Below are 23,996 nucleotides of genomic sequence, written 5' to 3'. Positions count from 1 at the left end.
AGGAGGAAGAGGAGAAAGACATGGGAGGGAGGGAGGGTATCGAGTGCAGCACTGTGTTTATCAGTGTGCAGAATGTACTGTGCCGTAGATTTGTCTGTAAATGTCATCTCCTGTGCTTAACTCACAAAAGAGCGTACTCACCCAAGTCACACACAGACACATGCGCTCGTACAGTAAGTACACGCATAAATATCAAAAGAGGAGAAGTCATTTGTCCACCCTGCACTTGATCGCTAAATCACGCCTCTTGTCCTCTTTTTGATTTCTTCTCTCTCATCTTTCCCTGCGTGTGAAGAGGCCGGGGGACGTTGAGGAGCTCTTCACCTCCACCAGGAATACAGACTTTAGAAAATAGGAAAAATGGTAGAAATGTGGTGGATGCATGCCAGGACAGATGGAAACACATGAGAGACAGAAAAATAGAGAAACACAGAAAAAGTGCACCTGTTTTGTTTACAGCTTATTGCCCCTATTGACATTATCACAGGACGGCTGTTTACCTCTGACATCACTCTCAGAGTGTTAACCTCAATGGTGTCATAAAGTTAAACTGTTGTAACAAAGGTTGTTAGCCATACAAATGTAAGGAATTGGACAATGATTCATATTTCACTAAACTGAATACAAGTTACCAGCTTCAAATGTCTGGTTGTTGCACGGTTGGTTGTCAGAATCAATACTCCAGAAGTGGACTCAATTTTGACTGAATTCGACAGAATTACAGCGGTTTCAGAGCAACAGGTGTTTTGGTTTAAAGAGTGACCCTGTTAACTTGCATCTTTCAGCCTCATGGTTGTTTTTTTCAGGTGTCAGTGGTTGATGTGGTTTTATCAGCTTTCAGTGATGGAAAGAGGACTTGCGAATGCATCTTTATTTAGTTTATAGTGACATTTTCAAAATGTACTAATCAGATATATGTCATAAATGAAAAAATGGAGGTATTTAATAGTCTTACTCTTTTAACTGGAACACTGGTATTGTGGCTTCAAGCAATTTAACATACTGATTCAGTCTCAGTTCAATCAGGTTTTGACTGCAAGTAAAAAATATGAACTACTTAAATTCTATACTCACTTTTATTGTGTGTATGACTAAGTTACAAGGGCATGAAAAGTAGGACTTAATATCATTTGAGGTTCCCTCTAAGCAGGACATCAGAGAGAAACAGCCTCCAAGTGTGAATGTGAAGTTGTTAGCCTCTGTGTGAGAAAAGGCCACACAGATCTGTTGAAGTGTTTTCCTGCTCTAAAGAAGAAGACTGAACAGGTTTACTTTTTCCCAAATGTGAGGTTTCAACACATAATTTGGACGCTCCTTTTTTCCTCCTTTTGGTCCAGTTACTTATCAGGCAGAGCAGAGTGGGTTTCCTGATTCTCTCAGAGAATGGCCAGCCAAGGGAGGAGAAATCCTGTTTGTAAATCACCCTGCAGGGACATTGCTGCTGTCAGTGGATGTGTTTACTTTGTTTTACTACCCCTGTCTTATCCTGTTGACAAGGCAGGGCAGTGGTGTGTATCACTGATGTAACAACACGGTCAAGAAATGCATAAAGACACATACAAGCTTGCATCCTTTGCGCCAGGTGCCAGAGTGAATGAAAGCATATGAGGAGATGCACATCACCTCCCATGTATGACGCCTCACCCACTCGTATGCACTTATTGATAACACATGACAGCTTCATTCGAGTGGCACGTGAGGAAGCAGAAGGTCAGCGTGTTCGAGGTGACAGGAAACAAGTCCAGGCATGACACCGCTCCTCACAATGAAACAAGTCAAGCTAAAAATCTGATCAAGAGATCAGAGAGTTAGAGATGAAATGACCGGATGTGTCTGGGCTCTCCTCAGGTCATAATGCACATTTACATGGTTTCATATCATATCATATGCTAATGCACACTCTGAGTCTTTGTGCACGTCTGTTTGAATGTGGGCCAGATACAGTTGGCTGCACCTTTAAAAAACAGGGAAAGGGTGTTAGTTCTACATGACAGACTAACAGCAGAACAGGATGCAGGTTCAGGTTCAAATTAACCGCAAGACTTTCTTTCTAAGTGAAAAAAGTTTTTAGTCACCTTTAAGTAAGCCTGCTTGTTTATAGGTTAAATGTGGCTGCAGCTGGGGACGTAGTTAAGTGTTGTTGTTTTGTAGATCACTATGACCACAGACAGAATTCTCTGTATTGGTCTTTCATGATTTCAGCAAACAAATATTTCTCAGTGATGTTTAGAGGTTAACATATATAGTATTTCATGTCACAATGTTACATTTCATAATCATCCATGACGTTCATCAGAAATAGAGGACAAATTAATTGCACATCGGACACCATAGTCACCTTCTCCAATCATTTCCAGATAAGGACCCCATATTGATCTGAATACTTTAGTGTTGTTATTGATTCTGTAGATAAGCTGTTCAAAAGAAGCTATCCTGGACATTTCACCTCTCCATTCACTAAAAAGGATCTTCAGTTCTGATTTCCAATGCCTCAGCACTATTCTGCATCCATCCAAAATTAAATTTTTGAGGGCAGATTAGTCTCCTCTGGGCTCTTATTGAACTCCGTTTTTAACATGTCATTTATACATTTAACTATAGCTGACCAGGAGTCCTTTACAGTTTCACATTCATACAGCATGTGGATCAATGTACCCGGCTTTTATTACATTTCCAACAACTGTGGTCCTGTCTGAGCCCAAGCCTTGAAATTTTTGAGGGTGTCCAAATTTTCAGGGGATCTTGAAATACAATACAATGTAAGTATTTTTATGCTTTTTCTTAACTTGTGCTTTCACCCCAATGGGCAAAACAGGGTTATATATGTATATAATAGTATAGCCAGATATGCAACAATGTGATTAAATAATGTTGACAATGCTTCTAAGAGGATCCTCTCATTTTCACTTGAGTGTCTGAGATCAGCACTAATGAACACAGAACATTTAACACGTTTAGTCAACTAAATAGTGAACATTACAAATGTTATATCAGCATTGTCACTCTTGCTTTAGCATGCTAGCATTAACATTGAGTTCAGTGCACCTCCAGACCAATGAAAAGCCTCACTGTCCTGCATGGCTATATACTCTCACTCTTGTGACACAATAAACACTGATAAAATATCACCTTTCAGGACACATTTGCTGATGCATTACCTGTTGTGATATTATTTCATCATATATCATTTCATCACATGGATTGATTGTTTTTTTTTTCCAGAGTAGGTGTCAGATCACGTCAGGCCAACTGTAATACAAATGTCCTTACAGTTTTTAATCATGTCAACCATTTCCCTATCATTAAAAACTTTCTGAATCGGCACAAAGTTGTCCTTTAAGCAATTAAAATTCAAAAATCAAGTGATCTGCAAATTAACTGCACAGTCCACTGTTGGTAGAGGCAATTATGCACTTAAGGTCTCAAGTTCTTACACATCAGACTTGTTGCTTCCAAAGAAATATCAGGCACGTGCATTAAGTGTTCAAATGAGACCTAGGGTGAGCACAGAGAAACTTTCCCCTTCAGCAGACAGCCAGACAAAACCACAAAACAGACAGCCTTCTATAGCTGAAGTAAATACGAATTCTTTACCACAGTAAAGTTCCAGTGAAATAAACAACACATTGATGATTAACTTGATTTTTTTAAGAATTGTTATGAATGGGGCACTTACACTTGTTAAGCATGACAGCATAGAAGTGTAAAACTGTGTGTTGTGTCAAAAAGGTGGCTGAATTGGTTAATTGGAGAGTGTTTGTGTGGCAGCAGATAGCTTAAGTCCTTCTGGGAAGGTACTAAAAATTGATCGTGCTCAGGTTATTGGATTGGTGTATGCAGTTGGTGTGCGTGTTTAGGCTGGCTGTGTTCTTCAAGGCAAAGAACATTGTGTGGTACGTGTGAAGTCCTGTGCTGACACTGGTGGGACGAGAGCAGCATCTCACTATTATTTTCAATTTTGAACTTTTTGAGTCGTTTGAATCAAAGTCAAGTCTCGGCAGTGGGCTCTTATTTCTCAGGATGTGAAGACGGGGCAAGAAACACTTCCATGTCACTTTAAGTCTTTGAAAAGTTAGATAATCATTTGAAGAACCCTCCACAATTTCTTTAACACAGGATGAAAGTTTAAAACCCCCAAATGTTTTGTGCACTCTTATGCAAGGTGTGAAAATCTGGCAACTTTTGACATGTTAGAGGTTGAAACCTGCTGTGGTCTCGTATTTTTGCATGTAAATTGACCATGAATCTTATGATAATTGCCAAGAGTTAAAATATTTAATTACTTTATTGTGATCAACTAAAAGTGCTGACAAAAAAATAATATAATATTTTGTGTCCATATTTCATTTATACATTGACACTTGTTTTAGTATACAAATAAGTGCACTGATATTACAAATACAAGTGAAAGTTTTTGTCACTTGAATGATAGATTTAGAGCTCTTTAGTCCTCGAGATTGTAATAACTTTTTATGTTTGATTAGCAGAAGTTGAATATTTTTAACTTTTATATTTTTTAACTTTCAGTTTATTAAAACAGGTTGAACCAGACGATAGCATTGTTTAAACTGAATCACCATACCATACAAGTGAAAGTTTTTGTCACTTGAATGATAGATTCAGAGCTCTTCAGTCCTCGAGATTAATCATTCAAAAAGGTGTCTGAATTTGTGAAAGTACGCATTGACAATGAGATTGAGTTTCCTGTTTTCACTGTTAATCAAATACTGACGCTTTCAGATTTAATTTGCCAATTTAAAAAGTGTAATTACCCTGATATGAAAGCGCCTCATTAGAAGCAATAACCTCTGATTGACGTACATGGACACGATGGTGCGCCGAGCCGATCTCGCGCCTCTCTCGAATCGTAGGACTCGGATGTGACGTCACCACGGCAGCGCGCTTTGAAGGTCTCCACAGCAACGCCGCGTGCTGCAGTGACGCCAGCCCAGTCCCCGGCTCGTGGTGAGTGGGCGTGACTCGCCACGTTGACCCCGCCCCCCTCCTACGTCAGTGTGGGCGGGCCCCAGCTCCAGAAGAGAGCGAGCGAAACACGACACCCCGAGGACGAAGAGAGGCACGGGGGGAGGAGAGACTCGCACTGAATGGTGTGAGAGTGAGTGGAAGACTTAAAAAAAGTCAGTAAAGAAAGAGAGCTTCCTCTCTGTCGTTAATTTCTGTCTAAGAAGTAACAAAGCGTTGCAGTGGAGAGATGTCAAACAGCGACGAAGATGCGGTTGAGACGGAGTGAACAGCCACTGGACAGTTAGAGAGAGAAGTTGTTCAAACAGGCTGTTCGGCTGCCTTGAGACGGGACGGTTGACCGCTTTCCGTTGCAACTTTAACTGAATTCAGCGCTGCTCATTAACGGGGGGACACGAGAAGCGACAACCGACAGCGAAGACTTGGCCGCTCACCTCGCCGGGAAGTGAACCCACTCGGTCGGTTGCTCGGTTGGCAGAGAGCCGGGGAAGCGGCGGAGCGCGGCGGCGGCGGCGCGAGACAAGGAGCCGCTGAAGTTGCAGCTCCAAAAAAGTTTGCCGTGTGTCTTCACCTAGTTCTCCAGTTTAGGGGAGGAAGAGGCCGAGAGACTGACTTTCCTTTTCCACGGGCAACTTTGTGGGATCCATCCTGCTCCTGTAAACTTTACTATAATAGCTCAGAAGCTAAAGCAGAAAGAATGAAAACACCTGGAGATTCTGGTAAGTTTGCGTGACTGGCTCTGATTTCTTTTGTCCACCATTCTCTTTATTGTTGTTTACAAAAGCTGACTGTATAAGCACAATGCTGATTAATGAACCGCCACCGATCCACGTCCAACTGGAAAACCTGTTGATTTTAGCAGTCCGGAATGACTGCATGATTCAGGGTGCTGAAGTTACAAAGTACTCTAAAATCTGGTGCAGGTTTAGTACTGTACTTCGGTTCAAGAGGAAGTGGTTAAACTACTGTACAGTTGTTACAGCGACATCCTTTGTGTAACCCTGACAACCTAATTTCACCACCAAACACCTTTATGAAAGATAAAACTGTATTATCCTGCAAACACTCATAAATCCTCATGAGTGTGTATTAACGCAAGGTAAAGAAAGAGGTGTAGACGTGTTGATAAGTTGCCCCAGGACTCGTCCCTTCCTGCTGCTGGTGGTGATGCGGTGATTGGATCTGGCTACATGTACACACAGAGCAAGCTGATATTAACCCAGTAACTGAGCATACAATTGTCAGGTACTTGGCTTGTCAGCATAATGAAGTGAGAGCAGAGGTGGAGGGGTGAGGGGGATTTCCAGTAGTCAGCTGAGGTCTCTGCGTGTGTCATTTTGTCTAATTCCTGAAATGCTTGCATAAGTTTGTTCTTGCTCCCTTCACTGGAAGCCAATTTTTTCTTCTCAAAGGAGGAAGTGGAAGTGTGGGTATCTGTGCTAGCCATTCACTTTATTTGTAATAATCTTCCTGACATGACCCTTACTTTTGAGTGACAAGATCTGTTAAAATAATCAAGCAGAACTTGTATTGAAGATAACATCTGAAAGAAGACAACAGTCATTTGCTGTCCATTTCCTTTTGTACAAACAGTGTATACATATTTCATAAGTTGTTTCACCTGCGGGAACAATGTGATGACTTCCTAAGTAGTTACCGGTAAGCATTTGGCATAAGTCTGTGACTGTGTGTGTGTGTGTGTAACTGACAAACTTTGTGAGATCCTTTTCCACTTGGGACATTCCCCATCCCCTCCCCCAGCCTGTCCCCTCCTGACTCCCGCTGCACCCAGCCTCAGCCCCTCAGCCCTCCACATTCCTGCACACACACACCCTCTCCCTGCAGCAGCCCCGAGGAGGCTACCATGACATCACACCACATCCCACCACAAATAGCCCTTTTATTACAAGGAACTCAGTGTTTGTGTGGCAGCAGATAGCTTAAGTCCTTCTGGGAAGGTACTAAAAATTGATCGTGCTCAGGTTATTGGATTGGTGTATGCAGTTGGTGTGCGTGTTTAGGCTGGCTGTGTTCTTCAAGGCAAAGAACATTGTGTGGTACGTGTGAAGTCCTGTGCTGACACTGGTGGGACGAGAGCAGCATCTCACTATTATTTTCAATTTTGAACTTTTTGAGTCGTTTGAATCAAAGTCAAGTCTCGGCAGTGGGCTCTTATTTCTCAGGATGTGAAGACGGGGCAAGAAACACTTCCATGTCACTTTAAGTCTTTGAAAAGTTAAATAATCATTTGAAGAACCCTCCACAATTTCCTTAACACAGGATGAAAGTTTAAAACCCCCAAATGTTTTGTGCACTCTTATGCAAGGTGTGAGGTTGAAACCTGCTGTGGTCTCGTATTTTTGCATGTAAATTGACCATCAATCTTATGATAATTGCCAAGAGTTCAAATATTGAATTACTTTATTGTGATCAACTAAAAGTGCTGACAAAAAGATCATAATATTTTGTGTGGCCATATTTCAGTCATACATTGACACATGTTGTAGTATACAAATAATTACACCCATATTAAAAATACAAGTGAAAGTTTTTGTCACTTGAATGATAGATTTAGAGCTCTTCAGTCCTCCAGATTGTAATCATTTCTTCATGGTTGATTAGCAGAAGTTTAATATTTTTAGGAACAAATACACCATTATTTGATTTTAACTTTCAGTTTCTTACAAGAGGTTGAACCAAAAGATAGCATTGTTCAAACTAAATCATCATACAAGTTATTAAGAATGCTTAAAGTCGGGGTACTTAATGCTGAAAACCCTCATGTCATTTAGCCTCTGGTAATTCTAACCCTATTAGCTTTCATTTACTCATCATTTCAGCTCTAATTATTTAAAACGCTGAAAGCAAACTGCCTCTTGATTACATAAAGCTATGAATCATCAAGTAGCATGTCATTTGAAAATCTGATCACTCCTCAGTTGATCAACTAATTGATTAATCCTTTCAGCTGTATTTGGTAAACATAGTAACTCTGTCTCAGAGGCATTATCTAACACAACATCTGATCTCATAACAGCACTTTTAAATAGTTGAATTATTAAACTGGTTAATCCTTGCTGCAGTCCTGATCTCTCCATCTCCTGCTGTTGCTGCACTCGCAATCAGGACAAGTTTTAACCCTTAACCTGTGGATGTCCCATCATTTAGAGCGAACACATTTCTTGAATGTGGAAGGATATAACAGTGACAGGATAAGTGTAGGATAAAAAAATGCAATCATCCCTTCCCAGGATGTTTGCTGATGTAGGATTATGTCCCATACGGTAAGCTGCTGCCTCTGTGGAGCTTACCTCCTCTCCCTCCATCAGTGGACGCTTCCCTCTTGCACTCCTGTTTTCCACAGTCACTTCATTAGCCTGAATAGATAGATGATAGGATTTCTGCTGAGATAGAGAATAGATGTGATGAGGCAGGAAACGGCTGGGCTATACATGCGCCTGTTATTGTTGGAGCATGGGTGTTGGCTTTGAGGAGTTTTAATTCATCCGGTTTAATTTTGAATATCCCATCACTGCTGTTTAACTGGTCTTTGTTTGTGGAAATGGTTAGAGGCATCGTATTCTACAGGTTGCATTAGTCAGCAGCAGACGGGGAGTTGGTTGACTATTCTCGCACAGTCACATATCTACCTTTTTGTTTACCTTGAAGGCTGCGCTAATGATCGATCAAACTCTGGTGATAAGTGCGTACACACACTATAATTATTTGCCTACTGTGTGTCTCTACAACCCCACTACACGCTCTGTACTGCGTGATTCATTCCTCCTCTTCATCCTTCCCCAATTTTTCTTCTGCCACCCCTGTCACTCTCTCTCTCTCTGACGGGATGAGGACTGGTGTGTGTCTTTGTGTGGTGGAATTGCATAGTGGGACCCCTGGCTCTGGAGTGGCCTTTGTATATGTGTGTGTGTGGAGTGTGGGACAATGGTGGGAGTGGGGCAGGCCCTGGGGCTGATTGTGTGTGGACTTGTGGGGCCAGGGACCTCTCATTGTACTCATAATGGTGCGGAGTAGCTCATAGTTTGGTGGTGCCTTTGACAAGTGAAGAGACCGCACTTCTGCCAGCGTGTGAAACGCGGGTGTGTGTGTGTGTGAGTGAGGGAGGGAAAAAGAATGAGGTAAATGTGGCTTCCCAGTCTATTTGTCACCAGTCATTCAACTACGTAGTTTAATGATGATTGTTTTGTGCTGCTTTCCCAGAGTGATTGACATGCGTTGCAGCCACTTAACCATTAAATCTACACACACACAAAGTCTTGTTTTATCCTGTCACTAGCTTCCAGCAGGGAGGACCCATCTACCTTAAAGATATGTGGGTTTATGTGTGCCTGTGCTGGCATATACTTTTCAATCTCAGTGCACAACCTCTGTGATGATAAGCACGGTGATTAGCCTTATCTGTGAAAACTCCCTCACACTGCTGACCACAGCAAAACCGCTGCCTCCCATTATCCCAATTCAGTTTTTACAGCCCACTCTACGGGACAGTACCCTGCTGTGATCAGGCTCAGACAACAGGCTCGAAAGTGGAAGTGGATCACTTGTCTTTAATCAGAGAACGTCAGCAAATTCTGATGTACGTTTATTTTGCGATCGTATCAGCTATCAGCGGTATGAATAGTCATGAGGCTAGAATACCAACGCATACAAAATCCTGGACTACAGTCTTGCATCAGTAAGCAACATCCGGTACTGTCATACAGCAGAAGTGTGATGTTGTCGCACTTTTAAGGAAGTCAGAGCATGTTTTTGAAAGTTATTTTGAGGGCATTTTTCACCTTTGTTTGAAAGGACAGCTGAAGAGAGACAGGAATGTAGAGAGTGGACGAAGACATGCAGTGAGGGACGACGGCCCAGAGTCGAAACCAGGATCTGGTGCGGCGAGGATTGAAGCCTTACGATATGGAGCCTTACTGCTGGGCCAAACCAGTACCCCTCGGAAAGGGTTTTACGTGCATATCTTCCTAGTTTCTTAAGTCTGTTGACAAGTTGTAAGTTGATTTTGACAAACTGTGAGAATAGCAGGTTTATTGTGTATTAAGAGCAGACACCTTCCCTCATAAAAAGAATGTGGGGGCTTTCCCAACTAGAGCAAGATTTGATTTTACAAACTAATTTATACACCATGGTTCCTGCATTGGTGTTAACAATACTTCACCAATTTCTCAAAGCTTTCCCTCAGATGGTATAGACTCACCACTCTGCCCTTTTTATAGTCCTTTTGCTTTCGTTATCTTCAATTACCTAAAATGTAAGTTGAGTTGACGTGTATTCTTTGTCAGTTTTTGGAATTGCATTTTACTGCCTCTCTTGCAAAAATCCACAAGTTGCAGGAGGAGATGATTAGAGCAAGTGTATTACAATGCTGGAGTCCAATCTTCAGACTGTGTTTGCTCACAAGTAGCAATAGAGACCTTATTCAGGTGTTACAGATGGATTAACTTGTTGAGAAATTAAATTCATGTAGAAATTAAAACTTTGAGCTTGTTACTAAAGAGAGTGATTTTATTCAATTTACATACTTCTAACATAAGGTGCATTTCGACCAAGAGTTCAGCCCCCAGAACTACTTTCCCCGGAGCTAAAAGGTTCCTGTGCCCCCATTGTTGTCTGCGTTTCGACCGCGGGCTGAAGTTCCAGGTAGATTGTGCAAATCAGGCCAGTGACATATGGAGAAAAAAATATATATTTAATAATATTTTGAAATCTAAATAAAAAACTAAACTAGTATCCATTCCCAGGAACTCCCTCTGTATTTCATCAACTGTGTAAACTCCACAAACACTGTTACGTTCAACCGAAAGTCCCAGGACCTTTTGAAAAGTACTACCCCCCCAAGCATGCGCTTTTTAGGAGGAGATTAACTACCCCTGAGCTAAATTTAGACCCTGGTTCCTCAGGTCGAAACACATGTAGTTCCGGGGTAAAGTTCCTGCGGTCGAAAGACGCCTATAGAGGCCTAGTCTTCCTCTCCCAACAGTTTTTTATACCGGTTTTGATATGGCTGTTTGTGACACTAAGTCGACAAATGACTTCTGGTAGAGGAGGCCTTCAGTTGTGGAAATGTCTGTATTTATCCAGGAATGTGACCAAAGGGAACAATGTGCTCAGCCAGTCGACACTAATGGACCTCCCTACCATTAGTCCTGAGTCGCCCTTGACCGGGGAGACCAGAGAGAGCACAACCAACAAGGCAGCAGTACCCTCGACGGCCCTGGTGCCTCTGTCTGCTGTCAGACACCCCTGGCCCTGAGTCCTTCACATTAACCTCAGTTCCGTCCTTCGACTCCTATAGATTATCAGCCTCCCCGACCTGTTTGATCAGCAGTGTGACTGTGAGGTTCCACACTAAAGAGCTCCATTTAAAATGCGCTTTTTTACGCTGATAACACAACAGCACAGCTAAATGTGCCCTCAGGCTGCGTGTGTACGTCTGTGATGTGACTTGAGCCTACTTTTACCGTGACGCCATTGGTTGCAGCCTGACAGCGTGACCCCACATCGACCGTATTAGTTATTGGTCAGGGATGGTAATGAGTCTGGATGGGATGGACTGTTGACAGATAACTGTAACACTTTGAGAACATATGTGTGAGTACACATACACAAAAATACACACACACACACACACACACACTTAGACACACTACTGCTTTTTATTGGAATTCTTGGACCTCCCACATTCCTGCTTAGAAGGTTAATAGTTGCCGGCTGTGTTGCATTACACATGAGGGGAAAACACAACAGTTACTATCTCTGCAAGCCTCTTCTGCACACGCTCACTCAGTGACTTGCAAAGGCATGCATCCATTTATATACAGACATATTTCTAATAACTCTGTTGGGAAATATGGAGAAAAGAGGGGTTAAAAATAATTCCTTTTATTTTCAGAAGTAGCAACATTTGTAATTAAAACCATCAGCCTCCAAATGCACGCATACTCAATCACACACACACACTCACACACTCACACACACTCACACACTGAGGGTCTCTTTACACATGGGTATCAAACTTCATGTTAAGAATGCAGAAGGGTGTGTTGGTGCACATGGATCGACCCGCACTGTTCAGCAGCTGTTTGTGTTTGCGCATGCATGTGCATTGTAATGTAATATGGGGAATTTACAGAGCTGCATTGTTGTAGAGGTGACTCAGAGTGGAGGTGCAGAAAGGCATGTTATTGTTAAAGAACATCCAGTGTGTGTATATGAAGGAGACCCAGGGTTTCTGGGTGGGCAGCGGTGTGAAAGGTATTACTTGTGAACTTGTGGGTGTATGTGTTACAGCTTTTTGGTGACGCCGGCGCCATTGAAACTGATCTGAGTCTGATGACACGCACGCCCACCCACACACACATACACAGACAAACACGTGCACAAAGATCAGGTAACTCTATTCCTCTGATCCTTCCAGATGAGAGGTTTTATTTTGGATCCTCACTACACAATGACCTGTCCTTCAGGTGAGAGCCTGGAGTGTCACCTCTCTGCTGGTTAGAGTAAAAGCAAGGTGTAAGCTGTCAAGACCATGACAGCATTTAGGCAGCCAGTCATTCAGTCATGAAGAGAACTCTTCTTTCAGCCCTATCCTATAAACCACGGGTTCCCAAAGTGTGGGTCAGGATCCCCTAGGGGGTCGCGAGACACAAATGAGGGGTTGTGAGATGTCATCCAGCATATTTTTTTTTAAGTTATCTTAAAATATTTATTTATTTTTGTTTATTTACCTTGTTTTCTTAAGTTTGTCTTCCTTTTTGTTTGTACAGTTTATTGTTATTATTTCTTTATTATTGTATTTTTCTTTCTTCTCTTTTTTGGTTTTGTATTAATTATATATAATTTGTTAACTTGTGGTGAACAAAAAATACTGAAAAAAATGCAATAAATAAAGTTGAATGACAAAATGTATCTAAAAATAGTAAATTTTACCCACTATAGTAAAAAAAATATCAACAGAAACAGTAGCTAAACTTGAAATAAAAGAATAGAAAATGTAATGAGTTTTCTGCATTTCTTTTTGCCTGATGACTCCTAAGTTTAGGGTTAGTAAACAGTTAATTATCAAAAGCATCAGTAGCAGTAGGTTAATTCATAACAGCACAGGAAACACAGCCACATGCTCATATAGGAAGGCTAATTTTCTGCAGACCAGCTAAATGAAGCCACATTAAATCACTTTAAGGGACAGTGGGGGTCGCGAGTCTTTGGCATCTATATTTTGGCGGTCACGGGCTGAAAAGTTTGGGAACCCCTGCTATGAACCACTGCACAACCACCTGGCCTGGCCTTCTGCAAAAGCACGCAAACATACACACACACTGACACACACACACACACACACACTCACACACAGACACACAAATAGACACATGCAGAGTAGTAATCCTCCACTGGTTGCTCTGCGTCCTACTGTGGCTGTGTTTCTCAATGGTAGCCAGGGCTCTGTCCGAGCGGTGTTGTAATGTATACTCTTAATCTTCTTAGATTAACCCCAATAATACTGGTCATGCTGAGGGCATCTTTATAGCAGGGATCAGTGCACACTGTGGCTGCTAATATACATTCCAGGCAGGATCAGAGCAGAACTGGATCTTCTTTGTACTGGGAGCTTAAATTAACTGATAATTGTTTCAACTTTAGATGTCTTATGTGCATTTTCTAAGACTTGTGTTAAGTTTTCGTTCTTACCTTAATAACACTTAAAAACGTTTCTTGTCTTTATTAAGGAAATCACACCTCGCACGCACTGATTTGAATTTCAGGAGTGCTTTTCTGTGCCTGTGAGTGTGTTAGAGATCGGGCTCTCCTGCTGTCCCAGGCGTGATACAGGGAGGTGGTGAGAGGAGATCCTAACCCCTCTCTAACCCCTTAAGTCCAGTGCAGTCAGCAGACACTCCCTGCAGAAAGGCAGCAGTGTTTGAATATTTCCTCTGGCTATTTTTATCTGGGAATCTGCCTCTGTGCTGGACCCAGGGAGCGGGGGTGGAGGGCAAATATCTAATCTAATTTTGGACGATGGGAAGTCACCAAAAGGACTTCTGTGCCACTTGCATAGTGTCGATATTTTGTGCTAGTGTCTGTGCCGGGTATTGAAAGTTCTGTCTGGCGCCAAGTTAAACTTTTTGCTTGTCACCCTCCTCCCTTCCCCTATTACTCCCTCCCCGATCTCTTTCTCACTGTCTCTCTCTCCCTCCTTCCCTGCACCCCCGTGTAAGGAATGCACAATCACGTTTTGGAGTTCTCTTTTCAACCAGTCTTTCCTCTTCCTCTCCTCTGGCTGTCTCTGTCGGTCTTTATCTCGCTTCTCTCCCTCCCTCCGTGTTCAGACCTGTTCTCTTTTTTTGTACGTCAGCGCTCATTTTTGAACTTTGAGCCAACTCACTACAGCCTGATGTAAGAGAGAAAGAGAAAGTTATGTGCTTTGGAAAGACAGGGCTTCAGTGTGCAGGGTGTTGTTTATCAAAGAGTTGATTTTATGTACCTTCAGGCATAAATAACATAATACCTCTCATCACATACATATAGTGCTTAAATAACAGCTGGGTTTGCGGGTGTTGGCAAACACTTTGAACACTTGTCTATAACACAAGCAGTCACAAGCTGTGTGTATAAGTGAGGGAAACAAGAAGTGGAAAGTGAACATCCCCGGCCTTTTATCAGCTATCATAGCTTGTTCAATTTTTTATCCTTTTGGACAACCTCTCACAGAAGAAAGTACCCACTTTTATACACAAGATTTAGAAACAATAAACTCACTGTCTTCCAAAATGAGACAAAGTTTCGTCTTACTTCCTCTCGCCAGAATTACAGGCCTGTTTCCGAATGCTGCCCTTTAGCGAGACCTCTGACTTTTCAGCCACACTGAGCCTCTCTAAACAAGTGTGTGTGTAAATGTGTGTGTGGAGGGGGAGAGAGAGAGAGCTAGTGTTTTCATTTTGAGCTGACTGTTGTGTGTTTGTGCACACACACACATGCATACACATGTCCCTGCAGGGGAGTGAAACCTTTTTAAGTATCGATTGACCCTCCCATCCCACTGTCCTCTCCTCCCTCTCGCTATCGTTTCTGTGTCACCAATCCATGTGCTAATACCCCAGTGGCAGCTCCTCTTCCATTAGCCTCCTCCTCCTCCTCCTCCTCCTCCTCCTCCTCCTCATCTTTCCTCCTCTCTCCCCCCTTTCTCTCCTGCTTCATGTCACCCTACACTTTCTCTCTTACTACCGCTGGACACCCTGATTTATCAGCCGGCCTGACTGGATGCGTATGTCCTGTGTGGTTGTCTTTTAACAAATGCTGTAGAAGCCAGCCAGTCATTGTCCAAATGTATAGAGCTGACCTGGAACCTCATGAGCTATCAGTTAGACTTGACCACAAGCTGGTATTAAGTGCAAGTTGGCCTCGGTGCATGGAGAGGTTTAAAACTTATGTCTAGTCCCACACACAAACACACACAGCCGAGGGCTCATTCCAAGATGTTCAGCTGCCCTCAGGACAAAGTGTGGTGGATTGGACAAACATTACTCTCTATTTTTTGCCCACTGGCCATCGTCCTCGTAAATGTTCTTAAGACTTCCTTCCTCCAGGCACAAGCTTTCTCCAGGCCCTCCAGGTGTGTGTATGTGTGTGTATGTATGTGTGTTTCTGTGCGAGCCTGAGAGAAACTGAATAATGCATTGGATCATTGGAAAGGTATTTATAGGAAAGCAGAGCGATTAAACTTTAATGACAAAGCTGGCCATCAGTGCTGAACATCATATAGCATATTCTCCTTCATTCACCCCTCAACTCACACACACATACATACACGTACACACACATACACACACAAAACTGGGAACATGTTTGTCTCATCACATATTTCTTGTCCATAAGTGAGAGTGCACACTAGTCTTATGTGCCCACATACCACTCTCCACTCTTTAAGTGCCTTGACCCAAATATATCCACATATCAAGTTTGATTTATTTATTCATAACAACGACCTGGTCATGGACTTTACATTAGTTGTTTTGATCCAGCCGGTCATGGATGGGATCAGTTTGAAGTAGGTTTTACATATTTAAATAGTTGTTTTGTGTTTTGAATAAAAAATGATTGTTGCGCTTAGTCAAAAACAAAACAGTGTTTTTTGAGTGAACACCAAGTCTCCATCACCTCAACGAAACAGTCGGTTGCTTTTCATTATTAGCACATTTGATCCTCCGTTCTTTGTATTCAAGTTACAGACTGCACTGTGTTGACAGTACAGACTGTACTCAAGTCCCCCTCTGACCTCATGCATTTTCCTAAGCTTGCCACCAACGCTCAGGTATGTTCATATCATTGATGCAGCTCAACTTGATAACAGCAGTTTAAAGCTGCAGCGCTTTTTGCGGAACTCAAAATCACATTTAGTGAATTTCAGCCAAATAGGCCGCAGAATTTGAATCTGTTCCACCTGAAAACCTGACATTACATTGTGAGCATTTGTGTCAATAATTGCAGTAATTGTTGAATTGCAACCATAGACTGTATAAAATATGGACGTAGTGTCCGTGACATCACCCATCTGTTTCTGAATCGCTGTTTTGAGGCCAATCATCGGTGGGAGCCATATTGCTGCTGTCAAGCGAATGTGACGTAAAGAGGAGGGCTTTTAGCCTCCTAGCCAACAGCTACAGTGTTCCGGTCTGTCAATCAAGTCAGCTGGGCCTCTCATTGGAAGACTCGTAATCTCAATATCGTAGAAATTGCTGCGCTAGAAAAAAATTCACCCCCCCTACAGTGTGTGCCGATAGAGAAATGAAGACTCCACTCGTCTTTTGTACCAGGCTGTAAACATGTTTATTCGTGCTCTAAATATCCTATTATTTGAATTGGTGTGTATGTGGTTTCCGATACTTCCGGAGCCAGTCTCAAGCGGATTCTCGATGAACTGCAGTTTTTAGCACTTCCACATGGGACTCATATTTTTAGACCGGAGGTTGCCGCTTGATTGCATCCTGTTTTTCTTTTTCTGTGTAAAGCGCTCACTAATACAGTGACCTTTGGTTGATTAGTAATGCCTGCGAGTAGGTGCAGTGTTATGGTGTCTGTCTAGAGCAAGTTGTGCCTCTTAGCAGCCGTTACTTAAGATTAAGATTGGTTAATATTAACCTTCAATCCCTCCCTTTCTTTCTTTATTCTCACGTGACAGAGAGCTAACTAGCATGAATTAAAAAGAGCTTAAGAGAGAAGATGAAGAGATCACAGAGGGATGTCTTTCGAAGGCCACCTAGCTTGCTGAAAATGAAGCTCCAGAAGTCGGTGATGGCCATAGTGATGTACTGAGTGTAGATGCACCGATGCCAAAGAAGGCACAGAGTTTAATAGGTATGGGTATCTATGATTGAATACTAACAAGACAGAAAATAACATAACATCTGCATCTCATAGTTCATGACATCAGGGTTAAGCAGCTTGCCCAGCCCCTTCTGTCTGCGTGTGTGTGTGCACCAGTGCCTCCGTACAGTAGCCCTGCCCTTGGTCACATTAGTTTTATCCATGTCCATTTTTAGCATCAGATGTGGCACAGGGAAATTACGTAACAACCAAGCAGTTGCTCGTGGGTGGGCATACACACACATATAGGCCCACTGTATATTCAGACACACACACAGACACAGTGATTGTTGTTTTATAGGATTAAAGCTTTTGATGAAGAGAATAGAAAAACCTGACCTGTCACAGGGTGAGGGTATTAGATCAAGAGCATCAGAGTGATTCACAAAGCATATATGGAGGGATGAACTTCATATGTAGGAAGAGAAAGTAAACAAAAGGTGCTTGGGAACATGGGTTGGTGTGGGGCTATTTAAAGAAAGACCAGTGTAATTTGAAATCACTGACTAAAAGATAATCTAGGAGGTGGTGTTGGGACTTCAACAGGTACAGGCAGGGTGTAAAATTAACTTTTTATCTCATCTGCCATTGGCTAGTGACCTCCAAAATTTACTGGCAAAAATATTTTTCAACGGGCAAATAAAAAAATCAATGTGTCGCCACATCTTCCTTGAAACCAAGGCAGTTCCCGCCGTGCTTCTTAAAGCAAAGGGATTGAATAGAACCCCAGTAGCTGATGTCACACCGTTCCCAACGTACCAAAATCACAACACAAGTACAGCGCGCCATAAGGGTCAAAATAGCCTGACAGTATGCAGAAATGGGCGAAAGTATGAAAACAAAACCTCACATGCAATTCAACATTTTACATCGGCCACTGGCGGGTGTGTGTTTTTGTTTTACACGCCAAACTAATTTTTTACTCGCCATTGCCGCTTGGCGGGTGTTAATTTTACGCCCTGGGTACAGGACGTGTCACATCAGTAATACTTGTTTGATGTTATATACATCTTGATCCCAGAAGAATTGTTCATGTAATCACAGATTTTATTGGTATATTTTCTGTAACATGGCATGCCTGTGTTTTTACTCCCAGCATGCAATTATACTTTATGTACATGTTACCGTAGAAACAGATCCTTAGCAGAGCCTCAGATGTCAATCAAATACTATTAACTACAGGCCACAGAAAGAGTGAATATCATGAATTATACAGTGATGTTACTGTAACTTTAGAGGATTATTTTTAACCCATCAGTATACACTAGGGTCTTTGTTGTCTCACACACGTGCATCCAACATCACACACACAGCTTTCCTTCCAGCTGGCCCCCAGCTAGCATCCTCACTGTTTGTGTGTGGGTGTTGTGTTTGGAGGGTTATTATGTTCGTCTGGCCCAAGTATTAGCTGGGTTCTGTGCAGAGGTACGCTCTCTCCCTTAGGTTAGCTGTGAGAGGAAGCAGAGTGCAGAGGTGTGTGTGGGAACGTGGGATCTGTGCGTGTTTGTGTGTGACTCATTGATGTCGGTGATGCGAATGTGTAAACTGGTTTTTCTGTGGAATATAGGGTTGGGCACGGTTCACAGTTTTTTCAACATTATGTATGCAATCCTCATATGTGACAGTTTCGACAGCTACAAGGTAAAATTATGTGATTAAAGAAGTAAGAATGTACACGTATAATGCTGAATAACTCTAATGCCCATATTTCCAAGGCAACTTATGGTGACGGAGTTCAAATATTTCAGGTTTTATTATTTTTTGCCTTGTCTTTGATACAAGATGCTTAAAGAGGAATATTATTGCATTTAAGATTACAAAAATAGAAAGTATCCACATGTCAGTCTAGCTTCATAGCCCATTTTCATTCAGTCATCATGAAACACGCACAACTACACAGTACATAACAAGATACACCACCTCACAATTGAATCGTTTACATATTTGCAATGGCCCAATTTATATTTACTCCATATATATACTGACAAAAAGGGACAACATCTGCACATCTTTCATAAAAATCATCATTAACACAGCCTGATAGCACAACCTTTAACCTTGGCTGACACATTTAATCGTTGAATCCTCTTCCACCCTTTGTGTTTGCACAGAATTCAACTTCAAACAGACATCGGCCTCCAGAGGTCGGAGATTCAAATGTCTCTCACTCTAGTGTGTGTCCTCATTTGACTAAGATAACACAATTATGATTTTACAAAGTGAGTCTAATGTATTGTTTGTAGACTTGTGTGTGCGTGTGTGTGTGTGTGTCTTGTGTGTGTGTCTCATCAAACTGGTATTGTGGAGGTGTAACTGTAAGCCATTAGACCTGTCACTTCTTGGGGATCCCCGGTGCTACCTTACACCCCGGCTGGATGATCTGAGCCCTTTTGAATCAGCACGCCGGACAATAGGTTGTATGTGTGCTGTCTGCATGAGTGTTTCTGTCTTACTGGGTGAGATGTAACCGAGAGGTAATACCATTGTATGTCTAAACACATGAACCCATGTACAAACCCCAACATACACACAGACATACACACAGTGAAGTAGCGCCTCATGTTATGAGTTTCTCCAAGCGGAGGTAATCGGTTTGTGTACACTCAGTTCTTACATAACACCATCCAAGCCGTATACTGACGGAGGGGAGAAAGTTCATTCCTCTCTCTGTATCTTTGCCAGTCAGCCTTTATCTCTGTGATTTTACTTCCTTTTTCAATCCCTCATTCATTTCCCTCTTTTTTTCAATTCCCTTCCACTTTATCTTATTCACTGTCTTACCTACATGGCACCTGTCAATTTTGTTGTTCTTATTGTTGTTGCTCTGTTTGCACCAATAACAATGCAACATCTAAAAAGCAAGTGATTTTTTATGAGGGGGGGGGGGGGGGGGGGATTACAAAGAACAGCCTACCAAACAATACAGTATGTCTGATAAGATAAGATACGATACCATAGCATACAATGCGATACAAAGTCATACTATATGATACAATATTATATGATAATAAACAATACCGTAACATACCATATCATACAATACCATTTAAACAATACATTTTTTGTCCCCTTAGAGAAAGTTTAATATAGTATAACACCATACCATACAATACCACACAATATCGGAGTGCAACAGGTCACAAATCTTACAGTGTGGGTTGTTTCACAAATTGTCCCCCCCCCCCCCAAAAAAAGAAATGTATATAACCTCTACTCCCTTAGCTGTAGTTTGAATCACAATGTGCCTCAATGCATCACAATTACAACATTTTCCACTAACATCATTCAACAAAAGCCTGATTCAGCAAAGATAAAGCTATTTTATACAGACTACCAGTGTTGTGACGATTAGGGGTGCAACGGATCACAAAACTCACGGTTCGGATCGGATCACGGTTTTGAGTCACGGATCGGATCATTTTTCGGATCAGCAAAAAAAAAAAGAAAAAAAAAAGAAGACAAGACAAATATAACTTTGTCCTCCATTTATTTTGTAAAACCCTTGTAAACTTTTGCCCATTAAATAAAAACAAGATTCAACTCAAAATGTACAGCTTGTGCAAAGCACCCTATCTGTGGGCCCAGTCCTGCTTCATTCACTGCATTTCATGGCATGGCAAGTGAAGGAGCAGAGGAACTTCAAAAGTTTCAGTCCATTCTTCTTTCATTTGTTGATTTTCACCGTCCACTTTTCTTTGAGCTGCAAACTGTGAACACACCGTTTTCGTGCATTCTAGGGTCCTACAGCTGGCAAAATGCCAATATGTGATCTGCTCCAGAAACGAAAGTTAAAGTTAAAAATTGCACTCGCAGCAGTGGACTCTAAGTGACCCAGTAACAGCCTGTCTGCGTATCTGACATGGAGACAAGTCCCGGTAAACACACGGTGACCCGACCAAAACACAGAGTGAAGGAATAACAGTTCGGGGGCCACAAATAGGCGGCCGAATGCGGCCGCGGGCCGCGTATTGACGGCCTCTGGTCTAGTGGGTGCGCAACAGAGTTTCATAACGTGGCTCAAGCACATTCAGCATTCACTGTATTTCACAGGGAAACCAAAATGCTCCCATACATGTGACTTAAGAGATGCAGGAGGGTTTTAAAGTCCCTCTGCTCCTTCACTTGCCATGACAACAGCTGCGCTTGACGAGTGAGTGTGGATTGAACATGCGGTCATCACGTGAACACGCGCAACTTTTTTCATCAACCGATCCGCGGACCACGTCCGTGCCGAACCGTGGAGAGGCATCCGTACGGAACGATGATCCGTTGCACCACTAGTGACGATACATTATCCATCGATGTATCACATGCAGTTTGAACCGTGCGGGATGGTGGGATGAGACCTAGTGAGATAGGATAGGATACAGTGCGATGTGATACGATACGATATGACACGACACGATACGATGCCACACGACACGACATGATACAATACGACACGACACGGTACGACACGATATGACACAACATGATACAATATTAAACAATACACTTTCTTGATCCCATAAGGAAACTTATCTTGGACTCCAGTCCTCACAAACTTATCTGCCCCCACATTAGTATTAATGAACACAATAAAAAAAAATGATGATAAATAATGTTTTAAAGAGCAGTGTTTCTCAAACCAGAAGACTGCAGGGTATAATTTAGATATTTTTTAAATGTTAATTAATATTCATATTTCTTCTTTTTTTTAAGTTATATTTTTTGGGGCTTTTTGGCCTTTATTCGATAGGACAGCTGAAGAGAGACATGAAACATGGGGAGTAGAGAGTGGGGGAAGACATGCAGGAAATGGTCGCGGCTGGGAATCGAACCGGCGACCCCTGCGACGAGGACTGTAGCCTCTGTATGTATACAGTATTAATATTAACCCAATATTCGGATTTACCATGCAACTATCAACTCCCCTGAACTGGTCCACTTGTTTTCACACATCAATACGTTTACCAGCCATCACGTCGTTTAGATTCGAACAAGGCTTGGTTTCATATTGTTTGACAGTCGAAAACCAAGGAAGTGAAGCCTTTGTAACGTAGCAGCAGAACAGTAGAACAAACACCCTGTAACAATAATACACGCTTTAATGCTCATATTAAAGCATCCTCAGGCTTTATGCTTTTTAAACCAGACACTGACAGCACAGTGCTTTATAACCCTTTTGTCCATCATTCAAATGGTTGTTTCAATTCCAAATGCGTCACAATATTTAAGACCATTTTCTACAATAGAAGCACAGAGTATCTGCTGTATTTGCAGCCATTATCTCCCTGCACTTTGGGTCTGACCTTAAATCCTTCAGTTTGATTTTGCATGTGGAGGGGGCAGATGAGGGAGAGACGGGGACTGGTCTGTGCCAGTGCAGGGCAGCTGTGTGTTTACTACGTCTGAGCTCACTGCGTGGTAAAGCAGATTGTCTGGCATTGTTCAGACGGATGGCCGGCACCATACAAAACAGAGAGGTACGTACAGTCAGCCGGGAACAGAGCTTGTTTATTGTGTAAGGTCAACTGCTCCAAGACCTCCTGTCACTAACCTCTCTTCTACTCTTTCTCTCTCGCCTTTCATTTCTGTATTTTGCGCTTCTCTCAAGTTATATCATCATCAACCTCTCTCTCTCTCTCTCTCTCTCTCTCTCTCTCTCTCTCTCTCTCTCTCTCTCTCCCTCTCTCCCTCTCTCCCTCTCCTGGGCTCTTGCATAACGTCCAGCTTTATTTGCTCCAGCTGAGGATTCTAATCTTTCCCATGAGGCAGAGTGCAAGAGCAAACCAGGAGAGGAGAGGAGAGGAGAGGAGCCGTGGCCGACCTCTCTAACCCGCATGTGTGCACCGCCTCGTTAACTCAATCACTCCACCAATTAATGAGATCTGGAGCAGGGCTTTGTTTACAGGCACAACCAACACAGTGTTACAGTGTACGAGAGGTGCGCTTGTGGTTGTAAAGATGGTTTTCATCTTTTTATGCCTTCAGCCTGCCCTGTCAAGTGTGTGTGTGTGCGTGCCAGGGCGTGTGTCTCACCCCCTGCTGCAGTGTTTTAGGTGCGTGGTCCCTCTTGCATTCAGCAAAGGGGATCAGCTGTGATTATCTGCATTGCCTGCAGTATGAGCACACACACAAATACACACATAAACAGACATTAACACACACCTGAGTAGACCACAATGATGTGCACATTCCTTCATCATGGCCAAGTGTGCTCATGTCAATGAGACCATGCGCCGCCTTGGCGACAATCCAAAAAGTGTTACTGTAATACACACACGCAGACTTTTGTGTGCAGTGCACGTGTGTTTTTGCAATTGAAAAATACGACATGCAGAGCAATGTTCATTGAAGCACATTTATCCCTCTGATTTCTCTCAATCTCTCTCTCTTGCTCTCTTGCTCTCTCGCTCTCTCTCTCTCTCTCTCTCTCTCTCTCTCTCTCCCTCTCTCTCTCTCTCTCTCTCTCTCTCTCTCTTTCTTCCTCTCTCTCCCTCACCCCACTTGGTCAGCTTGTTAAGCATGTCTCCTAAAGCTGATTAAGTAGTGTTGATCGGCCTTACGTAACATTCACCTCGCGCAGACGTCGCTGCCAGCCAGCCGGCATATTGTCTTTGTGGCTGTGTGTGTGTGTGTGTGTGTGT

The 23,996-nt window shown here is 42.5% G+C and overlaps 1 protein-coding gene across 1 annotated transcript in view; it reads left to right on the top strand.

Moving 5' to 3' along the window:
- Positions 1-4,952: 4,952 nt before the first annotated feature.
- erfl3 (Ets2 repressor factor like 3) overlaps positions 4,953-23,996 on the top strand; it is a 62,469-nt gene continuing 43,425 nt past the window's right edge. The window contains exon 1 of the mRNA XM_034697235.1: positions 4,953-5,702. Coding sequence (XP_034553126.1) covers positions 5,681-5,702 — 22 coding nt within the window. The 5' untranslated portion in view covers positions 4,953-5,680. The remainder of the gene's footprint in view (positions 5,703-23,996) is intronic.

Source organism: Notolabrus celidotus, chromosome 12, assembly GCF_009762535.1.
Source record: "Notolabrus celidotus isolate fNotCel1 chromosome 12, fNotCel1.pri, whole genome shotgun sequence".
Classification (NCBI taxonomy): Eukaryota; Metazoa; Chordata; class Actinopteri; order Labriformes; family Labridae; genus Notolabrus; species Notolabrus celidotus.
This window is presented reverse-complemented; position numbering and strand designations above follow the sequence as displayed.